Consider the following 23,430-nt stretch of genomic DNA (forward strand, 5'->3'; position numbering starts at 1 on the left):
AGAGACAGAGACAGAGAGAGAGAGAGAGAGAGAGAGAGAGAGAGAGAGAGAGAGAGAGAGAGAGAGAGAGAGAGAGAGAGAGAGAGAGAGAGAGCGTCCGTTTGGTTGCGTAAAATTTATAATTTTCTTTTCCCAATACAACTTATTCTAACATTATTATTATGCAGAAGCAGGATGTCGTTAGAGGACTGCCGAGACAGAATAATGATTAGTGATCGTAACCACCAGTATATTGAATTTTAAAATGTAAGAAATTCGATCATTTCCAAAATATATCGTTTATGATAAATTTCCCAAAATATAACGCGGAAACAACCAACCAGGCACTGTACCATCTGCTTCTGTCATCTGAACTACACCCAGTCTTGAAAAACAAAACGCGTTTGATGTCAACCGCTACCCCTCCCCCCCCCCCCCCCCCCCCCCCCCCCCCCCCCCCCCCCCCCCCCCCCCCCCCAACCCCCGACTCCAACCAAGTTAACATGTTTAAATCCTAATCCTAAAACAAATGAAAAGAAATAATCAAGTACAAAGAAATTAGGTGTCAATATTTTTTGTCTTTCATCCTGGTGTGCTCGCGTTTTCAAAATAAACCGTCCTTCAATCAACATGTTCAGAAAGGAACATCAAAATATTATGTTTTCAACTTGCCGCTTTAGCGGCTACTTTATCAAAGGATCTGAAAAAAGAAAATTGATGTGTAATCTATAGTACGAATAAACAACATTTAGTTAAAAGTAAACTGATGCAAATTAAGGAGAATTCAAGGGCTGGGGTAGAAAAATTTGCAGCTTACATATGCATTCATTGGATTGTGTATATGTATTCATTCACATTTGTATTATTTTAGCTAGGATCCAAATTTTCATCCATACGGCGAGTATAATCAATGCACGACAAAATAATCATCTCCTGTTTTAAATGTATATGTGTTTCAATTCAGTTATTTTATTGCTTTAAGCTGTAAGCTTATCAGCACAGCATATATACACAGTATGTATAAACGCACAAGAGAATTCAATTATTATATTCATCAATTACACGCTTTTGGTTTTCATGTTAGGTAATAATACAATGAAATATATAAACTAAATGTTACCTACATGCATAAATGTATTATATTCACAAACAGTATAAAAGAAAAGTGACAACTAGTATGCTTTTAGACAAGAGAGTGCCTTAACTTAAAATTTTTATGCCAAACTAATATACTTATCAATATTAATTAAATCTTTAATGTATGCTTCTTTAACATCACAAAGTATTTTAATCAGCTGTTGCTGTTCCGATAATTATGATACAGACTACCCACACAAGCTACTATTTTTGATACACAGCTGTAGAACATACTTGGTTCTTCATACCCCAACCGAATAGCACTGGTTGCAACAAGAAAAAAATGTATATTTAGGGGGTTAGCGTTAGAAATTTCGTATCCCAGGCGAACCATCGACTATCGAAATAAATCTAAACACAAAGTTTAATATTATTTCACTTTGTATATATTAAACAAAGGCCTATACCTATGTTGTAATCTGACGTTTTAAGCCTTTATTACAGAATGGGCATTTTTTTTATTACAAAATGGGCACCTATTTATTATTACAAAATGGGTCCGATTTTATTACAAAATGGGTACCTACGTTTATTACAGAATGGGTCGTTTTTTATTACAAAATGGGTACATATTACAAAATGGGTCGTTTTTTATTACAAAATGGGTACATATTACAAAATAGGTCGTTTATTACAAAATGGGCCTCAACAGACCCCTCTCAAGGCCCACCATTGTTGTTTATAAGGCGTCAAAATAGCCCTGCATGAGAGGCGCTGGTTGCTCGCATTCACCTCAGAGGAAGTTGGTGAGCGTTTTTGCGCTCGCCTTCCATAATTTCGTCTTATGAGACATTTGTTTGTTTATTTATTTATTTATTTATTTATTAGCTTTGTGACACTGCTCTCAATGTGAAATGTTATCAACAGATACATATTGGGCTGGGCTTACGAATTTCTCATCTACGCCATTTTAAAGGACTTACCGTAGGCAATTTTAGTAGCCTGCCTACAGCATTTTTAACCAGTAGGTTTTGCAACAAATAAACAAAAATAAAACCAAAAATTATCACTTCAACCGTCGGCAATAATTTTCATCTAGCGGTAAACAAAAAAATTACCATCGGCAAAAACTCCTATCGCATCTACGGCAGCTGCCGTCGTAAAGTTCAAGCCTTGTTAACGGATCGCTCTCCTACTATATTAACCTCTAAATTAGCTAGAAATAACGCATAGTACAGATTTGACGAGGAAAAGAGGTAGGTTCTGTAAGACTACATGTTAAAACAATTCCTGGAAGGATTCCGTTTCTTTTGTCGTCAGACAATTAGTACAAACTATTTGTAGAGTAAAATATCTGAAGTGTGACAAAATATTTTATGAAATAATTTTAGCGCTTTATCCGTGCACTTTTGATTTCCAGATTTGTTCAGTGGTATAAGGCCATTGCTGTGAAAAGTGACAAGGCAAGCATTACGACACTTCCAGCCGTTTCTGAGGCCGATCCAAGAGACATGCTGTTTTCTATCTCTGTCATGCGGACCTCTTTTTCAAATTCTTGCAGATCACAGTACGGGTATTTGATTCCATTAAATACGTTCCTGAAGATGGTGCCTATTTCGGTACAGTCGCCTGTGAATGGATCCACGTAGCAGACGATCAGCCGGTCAAAAAATCTAAATGAAACAAAGAGAAACAAAAACCCATGAAATCAGAATCAAACAAGAATTTATCGGTATTAAATGTCTCGCCCAGCGGCGGATCCAGAGGGGGGACCAAGTGGACATGCCCCCCCCCCCCCAAAAAAAAAAAAAAAATAAAAAAAAAAAAAAAAAAAATAGATAAATAAATAAATCAAGTGCCCTCAAAATATTCAAATGCCCTTTTTTGTATAAACACGTAAGTATTTTTAGCTGCATGAAGTTAAGTTGTGCGTCTACGCGCAAGCTTGCAGATGTGTGTCTGCGTTACTGAGTCTCAATGGGGTTTACCACATTGTCTAACGCGAGTAATGAGTGCCTTAAAGTTGCATAATGATTGCCTTATAGTTTTTGCTTTAAAATTGTATATATTTTCAAAATTACTAATGAACAATAGGTTCTGTAATGTTTATGTATATCTGCCCTACCTAGACAGCGGTCTCTAGAATAATGCCCTTTACATATGCCCTTTATAATTTACAAATGCCACTTTGTATCGGTTTTTTTTTATGTATAACTGCCCTACCTAGACAGAGCCGTCCCTAGAATAGTGCCTTTGAAAGTTTTAATGTGCAAGTGCTTACAAGTGCTCCTTTGTATCGGCTAATTTTGCTATTCAGATGCCAAGAAAAGGCGTTTAAAGCCATCCAGTTTTTAAAATGTCCCCCCCCCCCCCCCCCGAACCCCCTACACATCTCGTGTCATGCTTAACAACGACTGTCACTGATCATTAGCCCACCCCACTTTTAAAAAAAATGCTCCGGCGGGCCTGAAATCTCATATAATAATCTTTATTAATGCAGCTCGCGATACAGAAAACCGCAGCTAGTCATTTAGTGTACACTCCCGTTCGTACACTAACGCATTCATATTAACTGCAAATATTAAAACGTTTATTAAGATGCCCTTTTAACGAGCCAATGTGCCCCTTTTTATTGCCCCATCCCCCCAAAAAAATTATGTTCTGGATCCGCCCATGACTCGCCTACCAAAAACTTATTCAGTATCTCTGATAGTTGCATCTATAGATGTTTATCTGAATGCATGTCTTAAAAAAACACTTTAAAATAATTTAATTAAAAAACTTTTGATTTAATATATTTAAATTTTTGTTAACATGCATTGATATTAACATTCATGGTGTGATTGTTAACCAAGTTTCGTTGATGTAGGACTTATGCTAGTGTCAGACTACCAACTGCCAACACAAAGTTGGCCAACTTTCTGCTGTCACGACTTCTAAGACTGTCCAGTTGCTAGTCTGGGCACTTTCACAACTCTGGGGGCAGGACGTAGCCCAGTGGTAAAGCGTTCGCTTGATGCGCGATCGGTCTAGGCTCGATCCCCGTCGGTGGACCCATTGGGTTATTTCTCGTTCCAGCCAGTGCTCCACAACTGGTGTAACAAAGGCCGTGGTATGTACTGTCCTGTCTGTGGGATGGTGCATATAAAAGATCCCCTGCTGTTAATCGAAAAGAGTAGCCCATGAAGTGGCAACAGCGGCTTTCCTTTCTCAATATCAGGGCTGTAGCTAGCAGGGGAACAAGGGAGGCAGTTGCGCCCCCCCCCCCCCCCGAAAAAAATCCGGAAAGCATTATAGAAACTTAAAGAAAATTTTCTTCTTAACTGTTTGAGGAGTTTTAGACTATTAACTACTCACTCCCCCCCCCCCCCCCCCCCTAAACAAAAAATCCTACGGCCCTGAATATCTGTGTGGTCCTTAACCATATGTCTGACGCCATATAACCGTAAATACAATGTGTTGAGTGCATCGTTAAATAAAACATTTCCTTCTTCTTCTTCTTCTTCCTCTTCTTACAACTCTTATTGTTGAATTTAACCCATTAATTACTATCTGAACGCTCCCGTCTAAGTCTGGAGTTGGGAAAATTACAACACTACCATCCAGTTGGCCAATTTCGCTGTGACAATAAGTTCCCAGTCGGAGTGTAGCATTACAGTTTGTGAGAAACGGAGATAAATGCGAAACTTTATTGCTAAAGTCCGGACCAAATTGTTAACAACTACGATAAATTACTCTCCTACCTTTAATTACTGTTAGATTTTCTACACTTTTTGCCCAAACATCAATTGTGAAAAAAAATATTGACATGTATTCCATATATTAGACTGAAACCATATCACCTATATCGACTTTTTAAAGGTCTCCTAGGACTAAACACATGCAATTTTTCACCGTCTGCCAGTTTGCTTCTTTTTTTCTTTTCTTTTTTTCTTTTTCTTTTTTTTTTTTTTTTTTTTTTCGGTGGAATACTCTTCAAGAGCAGTGGAAGTCTCCTAAGTATGTGACGTAATTAATCTGATTAATCTAAACAAGCAAAATGGCAGACTTATAGTCCATCCCACGGGGAAAGTGGGTTTTTTCTCTTCTTTTTTTGTGGAAAACTCTTCAAGAGCAGTGGAAGTCTTCTAAGTATGTGACGTAATTAATCTGATTAATCTAAACAAGCAAAATGGCAGACTTATAGTCCGTCCCATGGGGAAGTCTTTTTTTCATACTATGGAATTTACCAGAAGTTATTTATGTCTAAGCTGATTGACTTGTAAATTGCACACAAAAATAGTATGTTTTTTGTTATTTCCAAAACATGTCAAATGAAACTGAAATTATTTAAACAAAAATATATTTACAGAATGATGGGACAGACTATAGAAGGCTCGGGAAGGACAACATCAATTCACGAGTGCAAGATAAACGGTATTGCCGAGTAGCGAGGTGGGTATTATATTTATTACCTATTATCTGTTTTTATCATTTTATGGACAATGTTCTAACAATAGTGTTGTTGAAAGCAAGTTTGCAAGTTGAGAATAAGGGACAGCGTTGCGTCATAGCTGTGACTGTTGACATGACGTCCACCATGGAAAATATTCTTAACCGCCTATAGTGTAGCACTGATTATGACGTCAAAACGTATCTAAAGAAAGAAATACGGATTGTTTCTCTTCCCTAGGGAAAGGTCTTGGTTTTTTTACCCACTTCTATGTGTCCATATGGGTAATAAAGCAGAAAACTGCATGTATTTTGCCCTATGCGATCTCAGCGAAGTCGATATAGGTGACATGGTTACAGTATCGTATGTCATTGTAATGGAGTTTTAATGATTTATGTCTGGAAACTTGTTTTGGAAAATCTAACGATAATTAAAGGTAGGACAGTAATTTATCGTAGTTGTTAACAATTTGGTCCGGTCTTTAGGTCATCAGTTGTCACAACGGAGTTGGCCAACTCGGCGGTTGCGCTGTAATTCCCTCCAACTCACGACTTACGACGGTTGCGCTGTAATTCCCTCCAACTCACGACTTACGACGGGTGCGCTGTAATTCCCTCCAACTCACGACTTACGATGGGTGCGCTCAGATTAACAACTAATCGGTCGTAGGAGTTGTATACGACGAGAACTGAGTTGTAAGATCGCTCAGACTAGCAACTGGACGGTAGTAGAAGTCGAGAGATCGGCGATTTGGTCAACTCCGTCGTGACAGTTGGTAGTCGGATACTAGAATATTGTTGAGCTAAACGCAAACGTTGCCGCCGTGGTTGCCGTCGCCGCTGTGGTTGCCGCCGCCTCCGTGGTCGTAAAGATGAGATCAAAAGCAGTGAACTCTTATTGAATGATAATTCTGTTATTTACAATATCTGTAAATTTCTTAATGCTGCTACAGCTAAGCGTAGAACTTTACTGTAACTATACTCTACTGTGTCCCCCACTAGAATCAATCGTCCTATCTCTACATGTATGTACAAAAAGTATTTACTGTAACTATACTCTACTGTGTCCCCCATTAGAATCAATCGTCCTATCTCTACATGTATGTACAAAAAGTATTTACTAGTATATCTTATAATTATAGTACTGTATTGTAGTTACCGTTATTGTTAAAATATTTACCACCTTGCCAAAATCTTGTTTCTGTTTCTGATTTAAATGTGTATTATTTTATTCTTATGTCGTAAGGCATACGGAAAGTAAACGAATTGAATTGAATGTGTTAGGTCGCAATCAGAGTCGTGGCAGGATGATTATGCAGCTCAAGAGAAAATTTGTTTCAAGTGATATATTTTGTTTTATAATGTTCTTTTTGCTGTCTAGCTGTAGACGATTCAGTATAATCGATTCTTGTTTTATTGGGACCCACTTCTTAGTAATATATCAATGATCGATTCTTGTTTTATTGTCACCCACTTCTTAGTAATATATCAATGATCGATTCTTGTTTTATTGTCACCCACTTCTTAGTAATATATCAATGATCGATTCTTGTTTTATTGTCACGCACTTCTTAGTAATATATCAATGATCGATTCTTGTTTTATTGTCACCCACTTCTTAGTAATATATCAATGATCGATTCTTGTTTTATTGTCACGCACTTCTTAGTAATATATCAATGATCGATTCTTGTTTTATAGTCACCCACTTCTTAGTAATATATCAATGATCGATTCTTGTTTTATTGTCACCCACGTCTTAGTAATATATCAATGATCGATTCTTGTTTTATTGTCACCCACTTCTTAGTAATATATCAATGATCGATTCTTGTTTTATTGTCACCCACTTCTTAGTAATATATCAATGATCGATTCTTGTTTTATTGTCACCCACTTCTTAGTAATATATCAATGATCGATTCTTGTTTTATTGTCACGCACTTCTTAGTAATATATCAATGATCGATTCTTGTTTTATTGTCACCCACTTCTTAGTAATATATCAATGATCGATTCTTGTTTTATTGTCACCCACTTCTTAGTAATATATCAATGATCGATTCTTGTTTTATTGTCACGTACTTCTTAGTAATATATCAATGATCGATTCTTGTTTTATTGTCACACACTTCTTAGTAATATATCAATGATCGATTCTTGTTTTATTGTCACCCACGTCTTAGTAATATATCAATGATCGATTCTTGTTTTATTGTCACGCACGTCTTAGTAATATATCAATGATCGATTCTTGTTTTATTGTCACGCACGTCTTAGTAATATATCAATGATCGATTCTTGTTTTATTGTCACGCACGTCTTAGTAATATATCAATGATCGATTCTTGTTTTATTGTCACCCACGTCTTAGTAATATATCAATGATTCTTGTTTTATTGTCACGTACTTCTTAGTAATATATCAATGATCGATTCTTGTTTTATTGTCACCCACGTCTTAGTAATATATCAATGATCGATTCTTGTTTTATTGTCACGCACTTCTTAGTAATATATCAATGATCGATTCTTGTTTTATTGTCACCCACGTCTTAGTAATATATCAATGATCGATTCTTGTTTTATTGTCACGCACGTCTTAGTAATATATCAATGATCGATTCTTGTTTTATTGTCACGTACTTCTTAGTAATATATCAATGATCGATTCTTGTTTTATTGTCACGCACGTCTTAGTAATATATCAATGATCGATTCTTGTTTTATTGTCACCCACGTCTTAGTAATATATCAATGATCGATTCTTGTTTTATTGTCACGCACGTCTTAGTAATATATCAATGATCGATTCTTGTTTTATTGTCACCCACTTCTTAGTAATATATCAATGATCGATTCTTGTTTTATTGTCACGCACGTCTTAGTAATATATCAATGATCGATTCTTGTTTTATTGTCACCCACGTCTTAGTAATATATCAATGATCGATTCTTGTTTTATTGTCACCCACTTCTTAGTAATATATCAATGATCGATTCTTGTTTTATTGTCACCCACTTCTTAGTAATATATCAATGATCGATTCTTGTTTTATTGTCACGCACGTCTTAGTAATATATCAATGATCGATTCTTGTTTTATTGTCACGCACGTCTTAGTCGATTCTTGTTTTAATATATCAATGATCGATTCTTGTTTTATTGTCACCCACTTCTTAGTAATATATCAATGATCGATTCTTGTTTTATTGTCACGCACTTCTTAGTAATATATCAATGATCGATTCTTGTTTTATTGTCACGCACGTCTTAGTAATATATCAATGATCGATTATTGTTTTATTGTCACCCACTTCTTAGTAATATATCAATGATCGATTCTTGTTTTATTGTCACGCACGTCTTAGTAATATATCAATGATCGATTATTGTCGACAATTCATAGATTTGGCTCAAATGATGTGATGATCGATTATAAACATTAACAATCGATTGTGTGGGGAAATATTAACTGTAATTGTTCGTCTAGTTTAGATGAACGACTTGATATAAATGTGTTGGTGTTTGTTGTTATGAGTACATATTAACCCAAAACGCATTAAATATGTATAGATGGTAAAATTAGAAATCTGTATACAGGCCTCAGAGAATTGAACATCAGCGTGACCCATTTATCGGTTACGCAGAAATAAATCCAGATAACCCATTTCCTTTGTTCGTAACCCGTAACTATAGACCCATTACATTACTCAGCTGTCTTGGGAAACTCTTTACTGCTGTCTTGAATAATAGGCTGAAATTATATCTCGAATCGAATGATTTACTCTCAGAAATTCAAGCTGGATTTAGAAAGGAATATTCTACTCTCTTTGGGCTTATCGAATTACTAAAAGCACGAAAGAAAAAACTATTTTGTACATTTATAGATTTTAGCAAAGCATTTGATTCAGTATGGCGAATAGGACTCTGGAGTAAACTTATATAAAACGGTATAAATGGTAAATGTTTCCAAGTCATAAATCGTATGTACCAGAATATTAAATCTTGTGTTACTGCTCATAATGCACGGACAAATTAGTTTCCTTGTTGTGTGGGTGTTAGGCAAGGTGAACATTTATCACCCTTGTTGTTATCCTTGTTCCTTAACGACCTTGAAGAAACTTTTATAAAGAATAACTATAATGGTATCCAAATAGATGGATTATTCACAGATGGCACCTTGATTAACACTATTGTTCTTTTTGTCATACTCTATGCAGACGACACAGCGCTTTTCGCAGATAATTTTGAAGATATGCAGACATTACTAAATACTTTTAATTCATATTCTACAGAATGGAAACTAACTGTCAATTGTAAAACGACAAAAGTTTTAATTTTTAGTGGCAACAAGAAGGACTACAACAAAATGTTTTATTTGGGAAAGTCTAGACTTGATAAAGTAGATACTTATAAATACCTTGGTGTTGTATTCCATAAATTAAATAAATTTACTAATCCAAGAAAAATGTTGTACGAACAAGTACATAAAGCTATGTACTTCGTTCTCAAACAAGGAAAACGCTGTAATATATCTATTCACTGTTAGCTTAAATTATTTGATTGCATGGTTATACCAGTCCTTTTATACGGATGCGAAACATGGGGTTTCGAAAGTTTAGCTTCCATAGATAAACTGTATAATACATTTTTAAAATTACTGTTACCAGTGAGGAATTCTACACCGTTGTACATGTTGTATGGAGAACTTGGACGTTTCCCGGTAACTATAACTGTAAAGCTAAGGATGATTACCTTTTGGTTCAGACTAATTACAGGGAAGCAGTCCAAGTTATCATTATTTGTTTATAGATTGTTGTTGAATGACTACAATAATAATATTTACAAACATAAATGGATAGACTTTGTAAAATCAATATTGGATAACATTGGTTGTACATATATATGGATGTCACAATGTATTAGAATTGCAAGTGCTACACTTTTTAAAGAATTTATTTCTTTAAGACTTAAAGATCAATTCCTACAAACATGGTACAGTCATATCGATAATTCCGGAAAAGCTTCAAATTACAAACTGTTAAAATATTGTGTTACACTTGAGACATATTTAACGTCACTTGAGAAAAAATATTGGTGTCCACTATTACGTTTTAGACTCTCAAACCATAATCTTCCCATTGAAACAGGTAGATGGACACGAATACCACTACATGATAGAATATGTCCCCTCGGCAACAGTAGCGACATTGGAGACGAGTTTCATTATATACTTAAATGTCATTTTTTTAAAGAATCTAGAATTATTTACTTACCACAATACTGTAAATCAAAACCTAATATATATAAATTTTAATATATTTTCAACAGCAAGAAAACCGGTGTCCTTCGTAAATTGTCAATTTTCTGTAAATTTATTATGAATACCTTTAAGTCCCCCGGCTAAAATACCTATATGGATATGTATTTTATGTATGTATGTATATATAAATATATGTATTTGTTTATTTATTTATTTATTTATGTGAAATTTTGTCAACAAAAAATAGGTTACGCCACTTAGATCGCGATCAACGCGCGAACGAAACGATAGATCTCGCAATTTCCAGAGGCCTGTGTACGGTCTATCCCAGTAAAGACGTCAATTGGTCCATACAATTCAATTTATCTTTATGTTCATGTAATTCTAACCTATTGTGTAATCGAAAGTTAATCTGTCGCTACCACTCCTAGTTAGTAGGCCTACGTTACGTAGGGCCGTGGTAATTGATAAAAATCAATAAGCTTTGGTATGAACGTACTAATGCAAGTTAACAAGTTTATTTATTGATGCAGATAACAAATCTACTATTTAAGGATTTATATTCAAAACATTCAAAGGCTTGGCTGTGGTGTAGAATTTAGTGGTTCATAATTATAATGTCATTATCATATTGTGGAATACATTCTAAGTCCTACATCGTGTAAATCAACTCCTTGGCTTCTACGACTTCATTGTATTCCCCTACACACGTTGGACTTGGTAGTTGGCTTTTGTGTTTGTGGCTTTTTATTTGTCTTTTTTTCTCTCTTTTGTTCGTCTTGTTTAATAATTAGCCAATACCTCAAATTCAATTATATTTGAGATTATGGCCGGCTTAAAATGTATTTTAAAATGTTACGACCAGCCATCACCATAATCGTACGACACATGGGGTGGGGGAGGGGGCAACTGTCCCCTAACTCCTGGAGAAAATCCTCAAATTCAGGCAAAAATAATAGAGACATTCGGGTAAACTGCGCTGGCCTGAATACTTTTCACCATATATTTCCATTATTCTACCCACATTATTAGTTGTAATCCAGGTAAAAATATGGGAGCCCGTACGCCTGTGGCCATCACTTACGTGCACAGTAAATCAAAGACATCTTTGAGCCGTTTCACATGCTGCATTTGGCTGGTCAAGTTGTCAACGGCGCTTGCCATGCATGACGTCGCCGAACTGACGATGTTGTTCATGCAGCTGCTCTTTTCCGACAAAACTGTAAATAAAAAACAAAAAACATCGAGGGCTTACAACGGTCGATAATTATAATCACATTTGGGTTATTATACCTGGAAAAAAAACCCGAAATATAAAGTAAGCACAAGAAAACAACAAAATAATGAAGGCCTGAAGACGAATGCAAAAACCTTTTAACAACATATACTGAACTTCAATGAAAACGCATCGCCCAGTTATTCAGTTGTACAAAACCAGTTAAATGCATTACTATTTCTTCTCATATCGTTTTTATAACTATAAGGTTGGCTGGTGCGTTTCCTATGAAGTTCAGTATATAATTATGGGAAGGACAACGACTGTTTACAACTGGTAGACTGAGAAGAGGAGAGTGTGTAGGAATTTATGTATGGAAGTCTACACTGTGGTGATGATGATGATGATAACTAGTTTAACGTGCCCATGTACCACTAGGTTTTCGAACACGCCCATCCCGAGTCCGACCTCCGATAAGATCGGTGGCCTGACTCGGGATGGAGGGGGTGAGGGGTTGAAAATGGGCAGAATTTTGAAAATAGCAATTAGTAAAAAAGTTAATAGAATAAATAAAAAGGTTACAAGCCAAAAATAAAAAAGAATTGACTGCTCGGCCGAATATTTATATAATTTGGAACATTTTAGAAGGACAGTCCAAAATTAAATAAGAGAAAGAAGAGAGGATCGGACTATTTAATTTTTTTTTTTTTTTTTTAAAGTAATTTCGACATAAAATGTTGAACGCAGATCTAAAAGTTTAAAGTCCGATCGATATGTCCACGCGAGTGGCCTCGTTAAGGCCGTTTGGGTGCACAGCTTAAAGGGACGAGATGGGTTGCATCCCGTCAAGAAAACCCCTAGATTGACAGTCGATAGACGTTGAAGGTGTAGTGCTGTGCTGAAATACAGATCTTGAGAAGCCGGATCCGTCTGAACGAAGAGAGTATCAGACTAGGGTATAGTCCAGTCGTCATGGGTTGGTATAGTGGTGCGGACGGGCCCGACTCCGGATGATACGAGATGGTATCACTATAAAGCAAGGTAAAGTCTAGAAAAAGAGTAGTAGGGGCCGACCCCGCTTCCTATTTCTTCTTAGAGTGGGGCGGTCAATCTTCCAGTGCTGCTAGGACAGGCTCGGACATGTAGAGACTAAACGCGAACAAACCGTGGCGTTCTGCAGAATGGCCGTCATACGAGTCACGAAAAAACCCCGACAGTCAGACGAAGAAATGACGTGGAGGCAAGGAATCTCGCTAAGACTCGCGAGTGTAGTTTCTAGAAGGGGTTACAAGGGAATTTAGACTGTGGCGAGTGTAGTTTCTAGAAGGGGTAGTCTAGACTGGCGAGCGTATTTGCTAGAAGGGGTTGCAGGGGAATCTATATTCTGGCGATCGTAGTTTCCAGAAGGAGTTGTTGAGGAGTCTACATTCTGGCGATTGTAGTTTCTATAAGAGTTGCATGGGAGTCTAGACTGTGGTGAGCGTAGTTTCCAGAAAGGGTTGTAGAGGAATCTATACTCTGCCGAGCGTACTTTCTAGAAAGGGTTGTAGGGGAGTCTATACTCTGCCGAGCGTACTTTCTAGAAAGGGTTGTAGGGGAGTCTATATTCTGCCGAGCGTACTTTCTAGAAAGGGTTGTAGGGGAGTCTATACTCTGCCGAGCGTACTTTCTAGAAGGGGTTGTAGGGGAGTATATACTCTGCCGAGCGTACTTTCTAGAAAGGGTTGTAGAGGAGTCTATACTCTGCCGAGCGTACTTTCTAGAAAGGGTTGTAGGGGAGTCTATACTCTGCCGAGCGTACTTTCTAGAAAAGGTTGTAGGGAGTCTATACTCTGCCGAGCGTACTTTCTAGAAGGGGTTGTAGGGGAGTCTATACTCTGACGAGCGTACTTTCTAGAAAGGGTTGGAGGGGAGTCTATACTCTGACGAGCGTACTTTCTACTAGGGGTTATAGGGTAGTCTATACTCTGCCGAGCGTACTTTCTAGAAAGGGTTGGAGGGGAGTCTATACTCTCACGAGCGTACTTTCTAGAAAGGGTTGGAGGGGAGTCTATACTCTGACGAGCGTACTTTCTACTAGGGATTATAGGGTAGTCTATACTCTGCCGAGCGTACTTTCTAGAAAGGGTTGGAGGGGAGTCTATATTCTGACGAGCGTACTTTCTACTAGGGGTTATAGGGTAGTCTATACTCTGCCGAGCGTACTTTCTAGAAAGGGTTGGAGGGGAGTCTATACTCTCACGAGCGTACTTTCTAGAAAGGGTTGGAGGGGAGTCTATACTCTGACGAGCGTACTTTCTACTAGGGATTATAGGGTAGTCTATACTCTGCCGAGCGTACTTTCTAGAAAGGGTTGGAGGGGAGTCTATACTCTGACGAGCGTACTTTCTAGAAGGGGTTGTAGGGGAGTCTATACTCTGACGAGCGTACTTTCTAGAACGGGTTGGAGGGGAGTCTATACTCTGACGAGCGTACTTTCTACAAGGGGTTGTAGGGGAGTCTATACTCTGACGAGCGTACTTTCTAGAAAGGGTTGGAGGGGAGTCTATACTCTGACGAGCGTACTTTCTAGAAGGGGTTGTAGGGGAGTCTATACTCTGACGAGCGTACTTTCTAGAAAGGGTTGTAGGGGAGTCTATACTATGACGAGCGTACTTTCTAGAAGGGGTTGTAGGGGAGTCTATACTCTGACGAGCGTACTTTCTAGAAAGGGTTGGAGGGGAGTCTATACTCTGACGAGCGTACTTTCTAGAAAGGGTTGGATGGGAGTCTATACTCTGACGAGCGTACTTTCTAGAAGGGGTTGTAGGGGAGTCTATACTCTGACGAGCGTACTTTCTAGAAAGGGTTGTAGGGGAGTCTATACTCTGACGAGCGTACTTTCTAGAAGGGGTTGTAGGGGAGTCTATACTCTGACGAGCGTACTTTCTAGAAAGGGTTGGACGGGAGTCTATACTCTGACGAGCGTACTTTCTAGAAGGGGTTGTAGGGGAGTCTATACTCTGACGAGCGTACTTTCTAGAAAGGGTTGTAGGGGAGTCTATACTCTGACGAGCGTACTTTCTAGAAGGGGTTGTAGGGGAGTCTATACTCTGACGAGCGTACTTTCTAGAAGGGGTTGTAGGGGAGTCTATACTCTGCCGAGCGTACTTTCTAGAAAGGGTTGTAGGGGAGTCTATACTCTGACGAGCGTACTTTCTAGAAAGGGTTGTAGGGGAGTCTATACTCTGACGAGCGTACTTTCTAGAAGGGGTTGTAGGGGAGTCTATACTCTGCCGAGCGTACTTTCTAGAAAGGGTTGTAGGGGAGTCTATACTCTGCCGAGCGTACTTTCTAGAAAGGGTTGGAGGGGAGTCTATACTCTGCCGAGCGTACTTTCTAGAAAGGGTTGGAGGGGAGTCTATACTCTGCCGAGCGTACTTTCTAGAAAGGGTTGGAGGGGAGTCTATACTCTGCCGAGCGTACTTTCTAGAAGGGGTTGTAGGGGAGTCTATACTCTGACGAGCGTACTTTCTAGAAAGGGTTGGAGGGGAGTTTATACTCTGACGAGCGTACTTTCTACTAGGGGTTATAGGGTAGTCTATACTCTGCCGAGCGTACTTTCTAGAAAGGGTTGGAGGGGAGTCTATACTCTGACGAGTGTACTTTCTAGAAAGGGTTGGAGGGGAGTCTATACTCTGACGAGCGTACTTTCTACTAGGGGTTATAGGGTAGTCTATACTCTGCTGAGCGTACTTTCTAGAAAGGGTTGGAGGGGAGTCTATACTCTGACGAGCGTACTTTCTAGAAAGGGTTGGAGGGGAGTCTATACTCTGTCGAGCGTACTTTCTACTAGGGGTTATAGGGTAGTCTATACTCTGCCGAGCGTACTTTCTAGAAAGGGTTGGAGGGGAGTCTATACTCTGACGAGCGTACTTTCTTGAAGGGGTTGTAGGGGAGTCTACACTCTGCCGAGCGTACTTTCTTGAAGGGGTTGTAGAGGAATCTAGACTGACGAGTGTACTTTCTAGAAGGGGTTGCAGGGAAGTCTAGATTATGACGAGAGACGTTTCTAGAGGATGACTGAGTCATGCTACCTATAAAAATACCTTTAAAAAAAGTTTGCAAATAATTTCAGTTTGGTTTGATGTAAGAAACAAAAAAGTGTTTTGGAAATAACAACCAAAGAAAATACTATTTTTTTGTGCAATTTAGAAAACAATCGGCTCAGAAATAAATAATGGACTGAAGGTAAATATATATTTTTACAAAACAAAAATTCGCTTGAGCAGGTGGAGGGTGGGGGTGCGTCTTGGAATGGTCTTTTTCTAGGTAGGTCTGGTGCTTACAAATAATACACTAATTTGACGTACCGATCGTGTCGTAGTATATTTTGTCACGTGATTTGCCATTAGAAGTATTTTAGTCCGTTCTTCATGATAAAGACGCCCAAAATGCAGGGGCGGGACATAACCCAGTGGCAAAGGGTTCGCTTGGTGCGCGATTGGTCTAGGATCGATCCCCGTCGGTGGACCCAATGGGCTATTATTCCTCGTTCCAGCCAGTGCTACACAACTGGTATAACAAAGGCCGTGGTATGTACTATCTTGTCTGTGGGATGGTGCATATAAAAGATCCCTTGCTGCTAATCAATATCTGTGTGGTCATTAACCATATGTCTGACGTCATATAACTGTAAATAAAATGTGTTGAGTGTGTCGTTAAATAAAACATTTCCTTCCTTCCCAAAATGCAAATCTGTGATTGGCTGAAATATGGACGGACAACGTTCAATTGCCGTCTAGTGCTTAGCAGACAGTAATTCTTATGCCAATATTGTACATTTAACACAAAAGTAATGTGTATGTTTCTTTCACGTATAAACAAATCAAATGTAGGCCGAATTGATTCACTATCATTCCTAATATTCGTCAAGTCGGAGATAACAACTCGAAGAATCTACGAAGAACATAATCACTCGATTTAAACGTTTCACTATCGCTTATTTTCCACGGAAGAAGAAGATTACTTATTGGAAAATGGAAGAATGTTAATCGGCGCCAATTCTAGATGGTTACTATGGTGATCCAATTCGTTTAGCCTATTTGTCGATATCTGCAAGTCTCTTGAGCTTCCTAGTTTTTAGGACTGTGATATTATATGAAATAAAAACTAAATATTTGCTTGTGTCGCTGTAGCTAGGACAGAGCCAACGGAGACAGGGGTGGATGCAGTGGGTTTAGGGAAGGAGTTGTCTGATTAGTAATAAGGGACTACTCTGTCCGATTAGTAGTAAGGGACTACTCTTTCCGATTAGTAATAAGGGACTACTCTTTCTGATTAGTAGTAAGGGACTACTCTGTCCGATTAGTAGTAAGGGACTACTCTTTCCGATTAGTAGTAAGGGACTACTCTTTCCGATTAGTAGTAAGGGACTACTCTTTCCGATTAGTAGTAAGGGACTACTCTTTCCGATTAGTAGTAAGGGACTACTCTTTCCGATTAGTAGTAAGGGACTACTCTTTCCGATTAGTAGTAAGGGACTACTCTGTCCGATTAGTAGTAAGGGACTACTCTTTCCGATTAGTAGTAAGGGACTACTCTTTCCGATTAGTAGTAAGGGACTACTCTGTCCGATTAGTAGTAAGGGACTACTCTGTCCGATTAGTAGTAAGGGACTACTCTGTCCGATTAGTAGTAAGGGACTACTCTTTCCGATTAGTAGTAAGGGACTACTCTGTCCGATTAGTAGTAAGGGACTACTCTGTCCGATTAGTAGTAAGGGACTACTCTTTCCGATTAGTAATAAGGGACTACTCTTTCCGATTAGTAGTAAGGGACTACTCTTTCCGATTAGTAATAAGGGACTACTCTTTCCGATTAGTAGTAAGGGACTACTCTTTCCGATTAGTAGGGACTACTCTGTCCGATTAGTAATAAGGGACTACTCTTTCCGATTAGTAGTAAGGGACTACTCTTTCCGATTAGTAGTAAGGGACTACTCTTCCGATTAGTAGTAAGGGACTACTCTGTCCGATTAGTAGTAAGGGACTACTCTGTCTGATTAGTAGTAAGGGACTACTCTTCCGATTAGTAGTAAGGGACTACTCTTTCCGATTAGTAGTAAGGGACTACTCTTTCCGATTAGTAGTAAGGGACTACTCTTTCCGATTATGTCTGTAGTAAGGGACTAGCATATAAAAGATCCGTTGCTACTAATGGAAAATTGTAGTGGGTTTCCTCTCTAAGACTGTCAGAATTACCAAATGTTTGACATCCAATAGCCGGAGATTAATAAGTCAATGTGCTCTAGTGTTGTCGTAAAACAAAACAAACAAACACAAATAGTCTTAGAGAAAAAAATCACTACATTTTTCCAGTAGCTGCAAAGGATCTTTTATATGCGCCATCCAATAGACAGGATAGCACATACCACGGCCTTTGATATACCAGTCGTGATGCACTGGAAACAAGAAACAATAGCCCAATGAGAATCGATCCCAAACCGACCGCGCATCAAGCGAGCGCTTTACCACTGAGCTACATCCCTCCCCTTACTGTCTATGACGTCGTTAATGTGTAATAGTTTCTGGCATGAGTCCTTTTGTAGATGATTTTTCTGACACGAGTCTCAAGAAAATCAATCTTTGGAGCGAGCTTTAGCGAGCTCCATGGATTGATTTTCTTGAGACGAGTGTCAGAAAAACCATATACAAAAGGACGAGTGCCAGAAATATTTTCTAGCACAACCTGTCTCATAAATTTAATTATTAATTTAGTCTAACTATACTGTAAGTATCTTCATTTTATTTTTGTAATGTGACGTCACCTCTAAGCTGACACCCATGTTACGTCATGAGTGTGAAAGCATACAGTGGTGTCGAGAAGACCTACTCATATTATGTGACGTCATATACTACTTTGTTTAAAAAATTACGTAATCAAACGTTAGCAACTGCCGTGTACATCCTAATATTAACCAATGAAAAGGGCGGATTAGCGTCTACACACATGTGGTAGACGGTTTTTCTACCACCCCTTTCTAGCACCTTTCAACGACGTCACTGTGCTAGAAAAACTGTGTTACCGTCGACGTGGTCGCACAAATACTGCAGCCCCGCTCTCAGTTTGTTCATGTCTATGAGGAGGTTCAACAGTTTCTCCTGGGTGGGGTGGTTCTTACACTCCGCGATGGGCGCCTCCATGCAGTCCACGATGGTGTTGAGTGACGATCTAAAACGATCATAAGTTAGTGTAAACTTAAAAGTCATCCGCCACTTAACGATCATGAATTACAGTCAGTGTAAACTTAAAAGTCATCCGTCACTTAACGATCATAAGTTACAGTTAGTGTAAACTTAAAAGTCATCGGCCACTTGACGATCATAAGTTACAGTTAGTGTAAACTTAAAAGTCATCCGCCGCTTGACGATCATGAATTACAGTTAGTGTAAACTTAAAGTCGTCCGCCACTTAACGATCATGAATTACAGTTAGTCATCCGTCACTTAACGATCATGAATTACAGTTAGTGTAAACTTAAAGTCATCCGCCACTTAACGATCATGAATTACAGTTAGTGTAAACTTAAAAGTCGTCCGCCACTTAACGATCATGAATTACAGTTAGTGTAAACTTAAAGTCGTCCGCCACTTAACGATCATGAATTACAGTTAGTGTAAACTTAAAGTCGCCCGCCACTTAGCGATCATGAATTACAGTTAGTGTAAACTTAAAGTTGTCCGCCACTTAACGATCATGAATTACAGTTAGTATAAACTTAAACACGTCTTTTATTTAACGATCATCGCTTCAAAAAGAACCGATTGAGCGATCGTCGATAACATCGTTTAGAGGATATAGAATAATATGCTAACGTCCAAAAGAAACTTTACGTGCATACAATTTGAATAATTTGACTAATACTGTTGCTAATCGAAAATAACTAATTTAAAAACCACCTTACAAAACCTTTGAGTGTATCAAGAAGTGTACTGTGACATTTAGATGCTGAACTTCATGATACTTTCAAATCCTACCGTACCGTGTGTTGGTTTTGTATACAATTCCAAGCCTTGTAAAGTTTATTTTGGATGTCAATACAGTATAATACATAATACCATCCATTAAAGGGACATTCCTGAGTTTGCTGCATTGTAAGATGTTTCCGACTAATAAACTATTTCTACGATTAAACTTACATATTAAATATATTTTCTTGTTTAGAATATCAGTGTCTGTATATTCGATGTGTTTCTGGTCGTCTTAATATTTGTAAGAAGCCCAAACTGGATTTTGTCTTCAAATAATTTTGTACGTACGAAAAAATATATTTTAGGAAATAAAATGAAATGTAACCTAGTACAAATATTAGAATGATCAGAAACACGTTTAATATACAGCGACTAAAAAATCTCGTTTAGTCGATAACATCTTAAACATTGCAGCAAACTCAGGAATGTCCCTTTAAACTGGACGAAGAAACTCATCTTCTCTTGATTAGGTCATACGATCTGAGCACGAAAATGTCGGATTTACAGGCGATGTTACTGACGGATTGTAGATACTACCGAATACATGCGAGGAAAAAATAAAGTTTGTTTTATTTAACGACGCCGCTAGAGCACATTGATTTTTTATCTTATCATCGGCTATTGGACGTCAACATATGGTCATTCTGACACTGTTTTTAGAGGAAACCCGCTGTCGCCACATAGGCTACTCTTTTTACGACAGGCAGCAAGGGGTTTTTTATTTGCGCTTCCCACAGGCAGGATAGCACAAACCAAGGCCTTTGTTGAACCAGTTATGGATCACTGGTCGGTGCAAGTGGTTTACACCTACCCATTGAGCCTTGCGGAGCACTCACTCAGGGTTTCCCCTGCGCGTGCTGTAACCTCACCGTGGTGCAGGGGTGTAACATTCTCTTTGAGAATGGCCAATACAGCACAAATTGAAGTTTAGAGTAAGATTCGGTGTCCGTAAAATTCTGTGATATTTGTATTTGTATTTTTGCACAGTTCTTTACACTGTTTTTGTTTAAACCTTGAATTTTTATATTGATGTTGATCATCACTTTATTTATTTGCATTACCATAGTTTGACACCCAATAGCCGATGTATTTTTCGTGCTGGGGTGTCGTTAAACATTCATTCATTCATTCATTCACTCAGGGTTTGGAGTCGGTATCTCGATTAAAAATCCCATGCCTCGACTGGGATCCGAACCCAGTACCTACCAGCCTGTAGACCGATGGCCTGCCACGACGCCACCGAGGCCGGTACATGCGAGGAATTCCGAATTGAAATAGTAATTAAGATACTATCTTTATGTGTTCACCTTCCCCGCAGAATGGGAATGGGAACTGTATTTACGTGACACTATCCAAAAGGTTCAGGCACGCCTACCACGGATTCGGCCTCTGACTTCGCCAGTGGGCGGTTCCGTGGCAGGAAGGGGTGGGGGGTAAGGGAGGGGGAGCAGTTGAGATGATGGGGAGAATTTAGAAATTTTGTTGGTAAGACCAAGTGTTCTAAATATATAATAACAAAAAGTTACCTTATTGCAACAAGAAAATTAATTTTAGAATGCACCAGAAAAAGAAATAAAAATTAATTTTAAATAGGATACGGGTTATGTAAAGTTTGTTTTATTTAACGACGCCGCTAGAGCACATTGATTTTTTATCTTATCATCGGCTATTGGACGTCAAACATGTGGTCATTCTGACACTGTTTTTAGAGGAAACCCGCTGTCGCCACATAGGCTACTCTTTTACGACAGGCAGCAAGGGATCTTTTATTTGCGCTTCCCACAGGCAGGATAGCACAAACCATGGCCTTTGTTGAACCAGTTATGGATCACTGGTCGGTGCAAGTGGTTTACACCTACCCATTGAGCCTTGCGGAGCACTCACTCAGGGTTTGGAGTCGGTATCTCGATTAAAAATCCCATGCCTCGACTGGGATCCGAACCCAGTACCTACCAACCTGTAGACCGATGGCCTGCCACGACGCCACCGAGGCCGGTATACGGGTTATGTAGTTACAATTTAATTTAGTTGGTGCCATTTTCAGTCGGGCTTGCCAAAAGTAGTTAAAAAATAATATTAAAAATATATTTACCAAACTATTAACATATAATGTTATTTACTCATTAAGAGCCCTGGAGGCTAGGGATTCGCAAGGGGGGGGGGGGGCATCGCGCCCAATCCGTTTAGCGGTCAAACAAGCGGGTAGGACCCGGTTAGCTGATCCGGATTTCCATGGGACGGAAGTGCCGGGGAAGGGAGCCTCCTAACAGGCAGTCTACCGGTCGAAACCGCCTACGCCCTACCTCACCCAAAAGCGCAGAGAAAGGTTTAATCATCAGTGGGGTACTTATAATAATCATTACTTACCTGCAATATGACTGTACTTGATCTAACATACACCCAGAGCAAGGATAGTCATTACTTGCCTGCAATATGACTGTACTTGATCTAACATACACCCAGAGCAATGATAGTCATTACTTGCATGCAATATGACTGTACTTGATCTAACATACACCCAGAGCAATGATAGTCATTACTTGCCTGCAATATGACTGTACTTGATCTAACAGACACCCAGAGCAATGATAGTCATTACTTACCTGCAATGTGACTGTACTTGATCTAACATACACCCAGAGCAATGATAGTCATTACTTACCTGCAATGTGACTGTACTTGATCTAACATACATCCAGAGCAATGATAGTCATTACTTACCTGCAATGTGACTGTACTTGATCTAACAGACACCCAGAGTAATGATAGTCATTACTTACCTGCAATATGACTGTACTTGATCTAACATACACCCAGAGCAATGATAGTCATTACTTACCTGCAATATGACTGTACTTGATCTAACAGACACCCAGAGCAATGATAGTCATTACTTGCCTGCAATATGACTGTACTTGATCTAACAGACACCCAGAGCAATGATAGTCATTACTTGCCTGCAATATGACTGTACTTGATCTAGCAGACACCCAGAGCAATGATAGTCATTACTTACCTGCAATATGACTGTACTTGATCTAACAGACACCCAGAGCAATGATAGTCATTACTTGCCTGCAATATGACTGTACTTGATCTAACATACACCCAGAGCAATGATAATCATTACCCATCTGCAAAACAACTTATCCTACAGACACAAATAGGGTGTATACTACCAAATCAAATCCCACAGACGACAGTAGTAACACATGTGGCTAAGACTCCTACCTGCAGCGTATCAATCAATATAAACGCCACGGATATAAATACTACCACCCTCACCATTGAAGTGAATCGGAAAACATTCAGGGTCAAGCTGCTCATTTCTGAGATTACGGGTAGCGTCTATGACTACCCTAGTTTTGCACAAAATTAGAGTACTTTTTTTCACAGGTACCCCATACATGTTTCAAGCACAAGGCTACTTGACACAGTGGTACTAGATAA

At 38.8% G+C, this 23,430-nt stretch overlaps 1 protein-coding gene across 1 annotated transcript in view; it reads right to left on the minus strand.

The window, feature by feature from the left end:
- Window positions 1–1,908: 1,908 nt before the first annotated feature.
- Window positions 1,909–23,430, minus strand: part of LOC121369239 — a 53,092-nt gene continuing 31,570 nt past the window's right edge. The window contains exons 3-5 of the mRNA XM_041494193.1: window positions 19,035–19,180; window positions 11,837–11,972; window positions 1,909–2,729 (exon numbers count right to left, since the gene is read on the minus strand). Of these exons, the coding sequence (XP_041350127.1) occupies window positions 2,483–2,729; window positions 11,837–11,972; window positions 19,035–19,180 (529 nt within the window). The 3' untranslated portion in view covers window positions 1,909–2,482. The remainder of the gene's footprint in view (window positions 2,730–11,836; window positions 11,973–19,034; window positions 19,181–23,430) is intronic.

This window comes from Gigantopelta aegis, chromosome 3 (genome assembly GCF_016097555.1).
Source record: "Gigantopelta aegis isolate Gae_Host chromosome 3, Gae_host_genome, whole genome shotgun sequence".
NCBI lineage: Eukaryota > Metazoa > Mollusca > Gastropoda > Neomphalida > Peltospiridae > Gigantopelta > Gigantopelta aegis.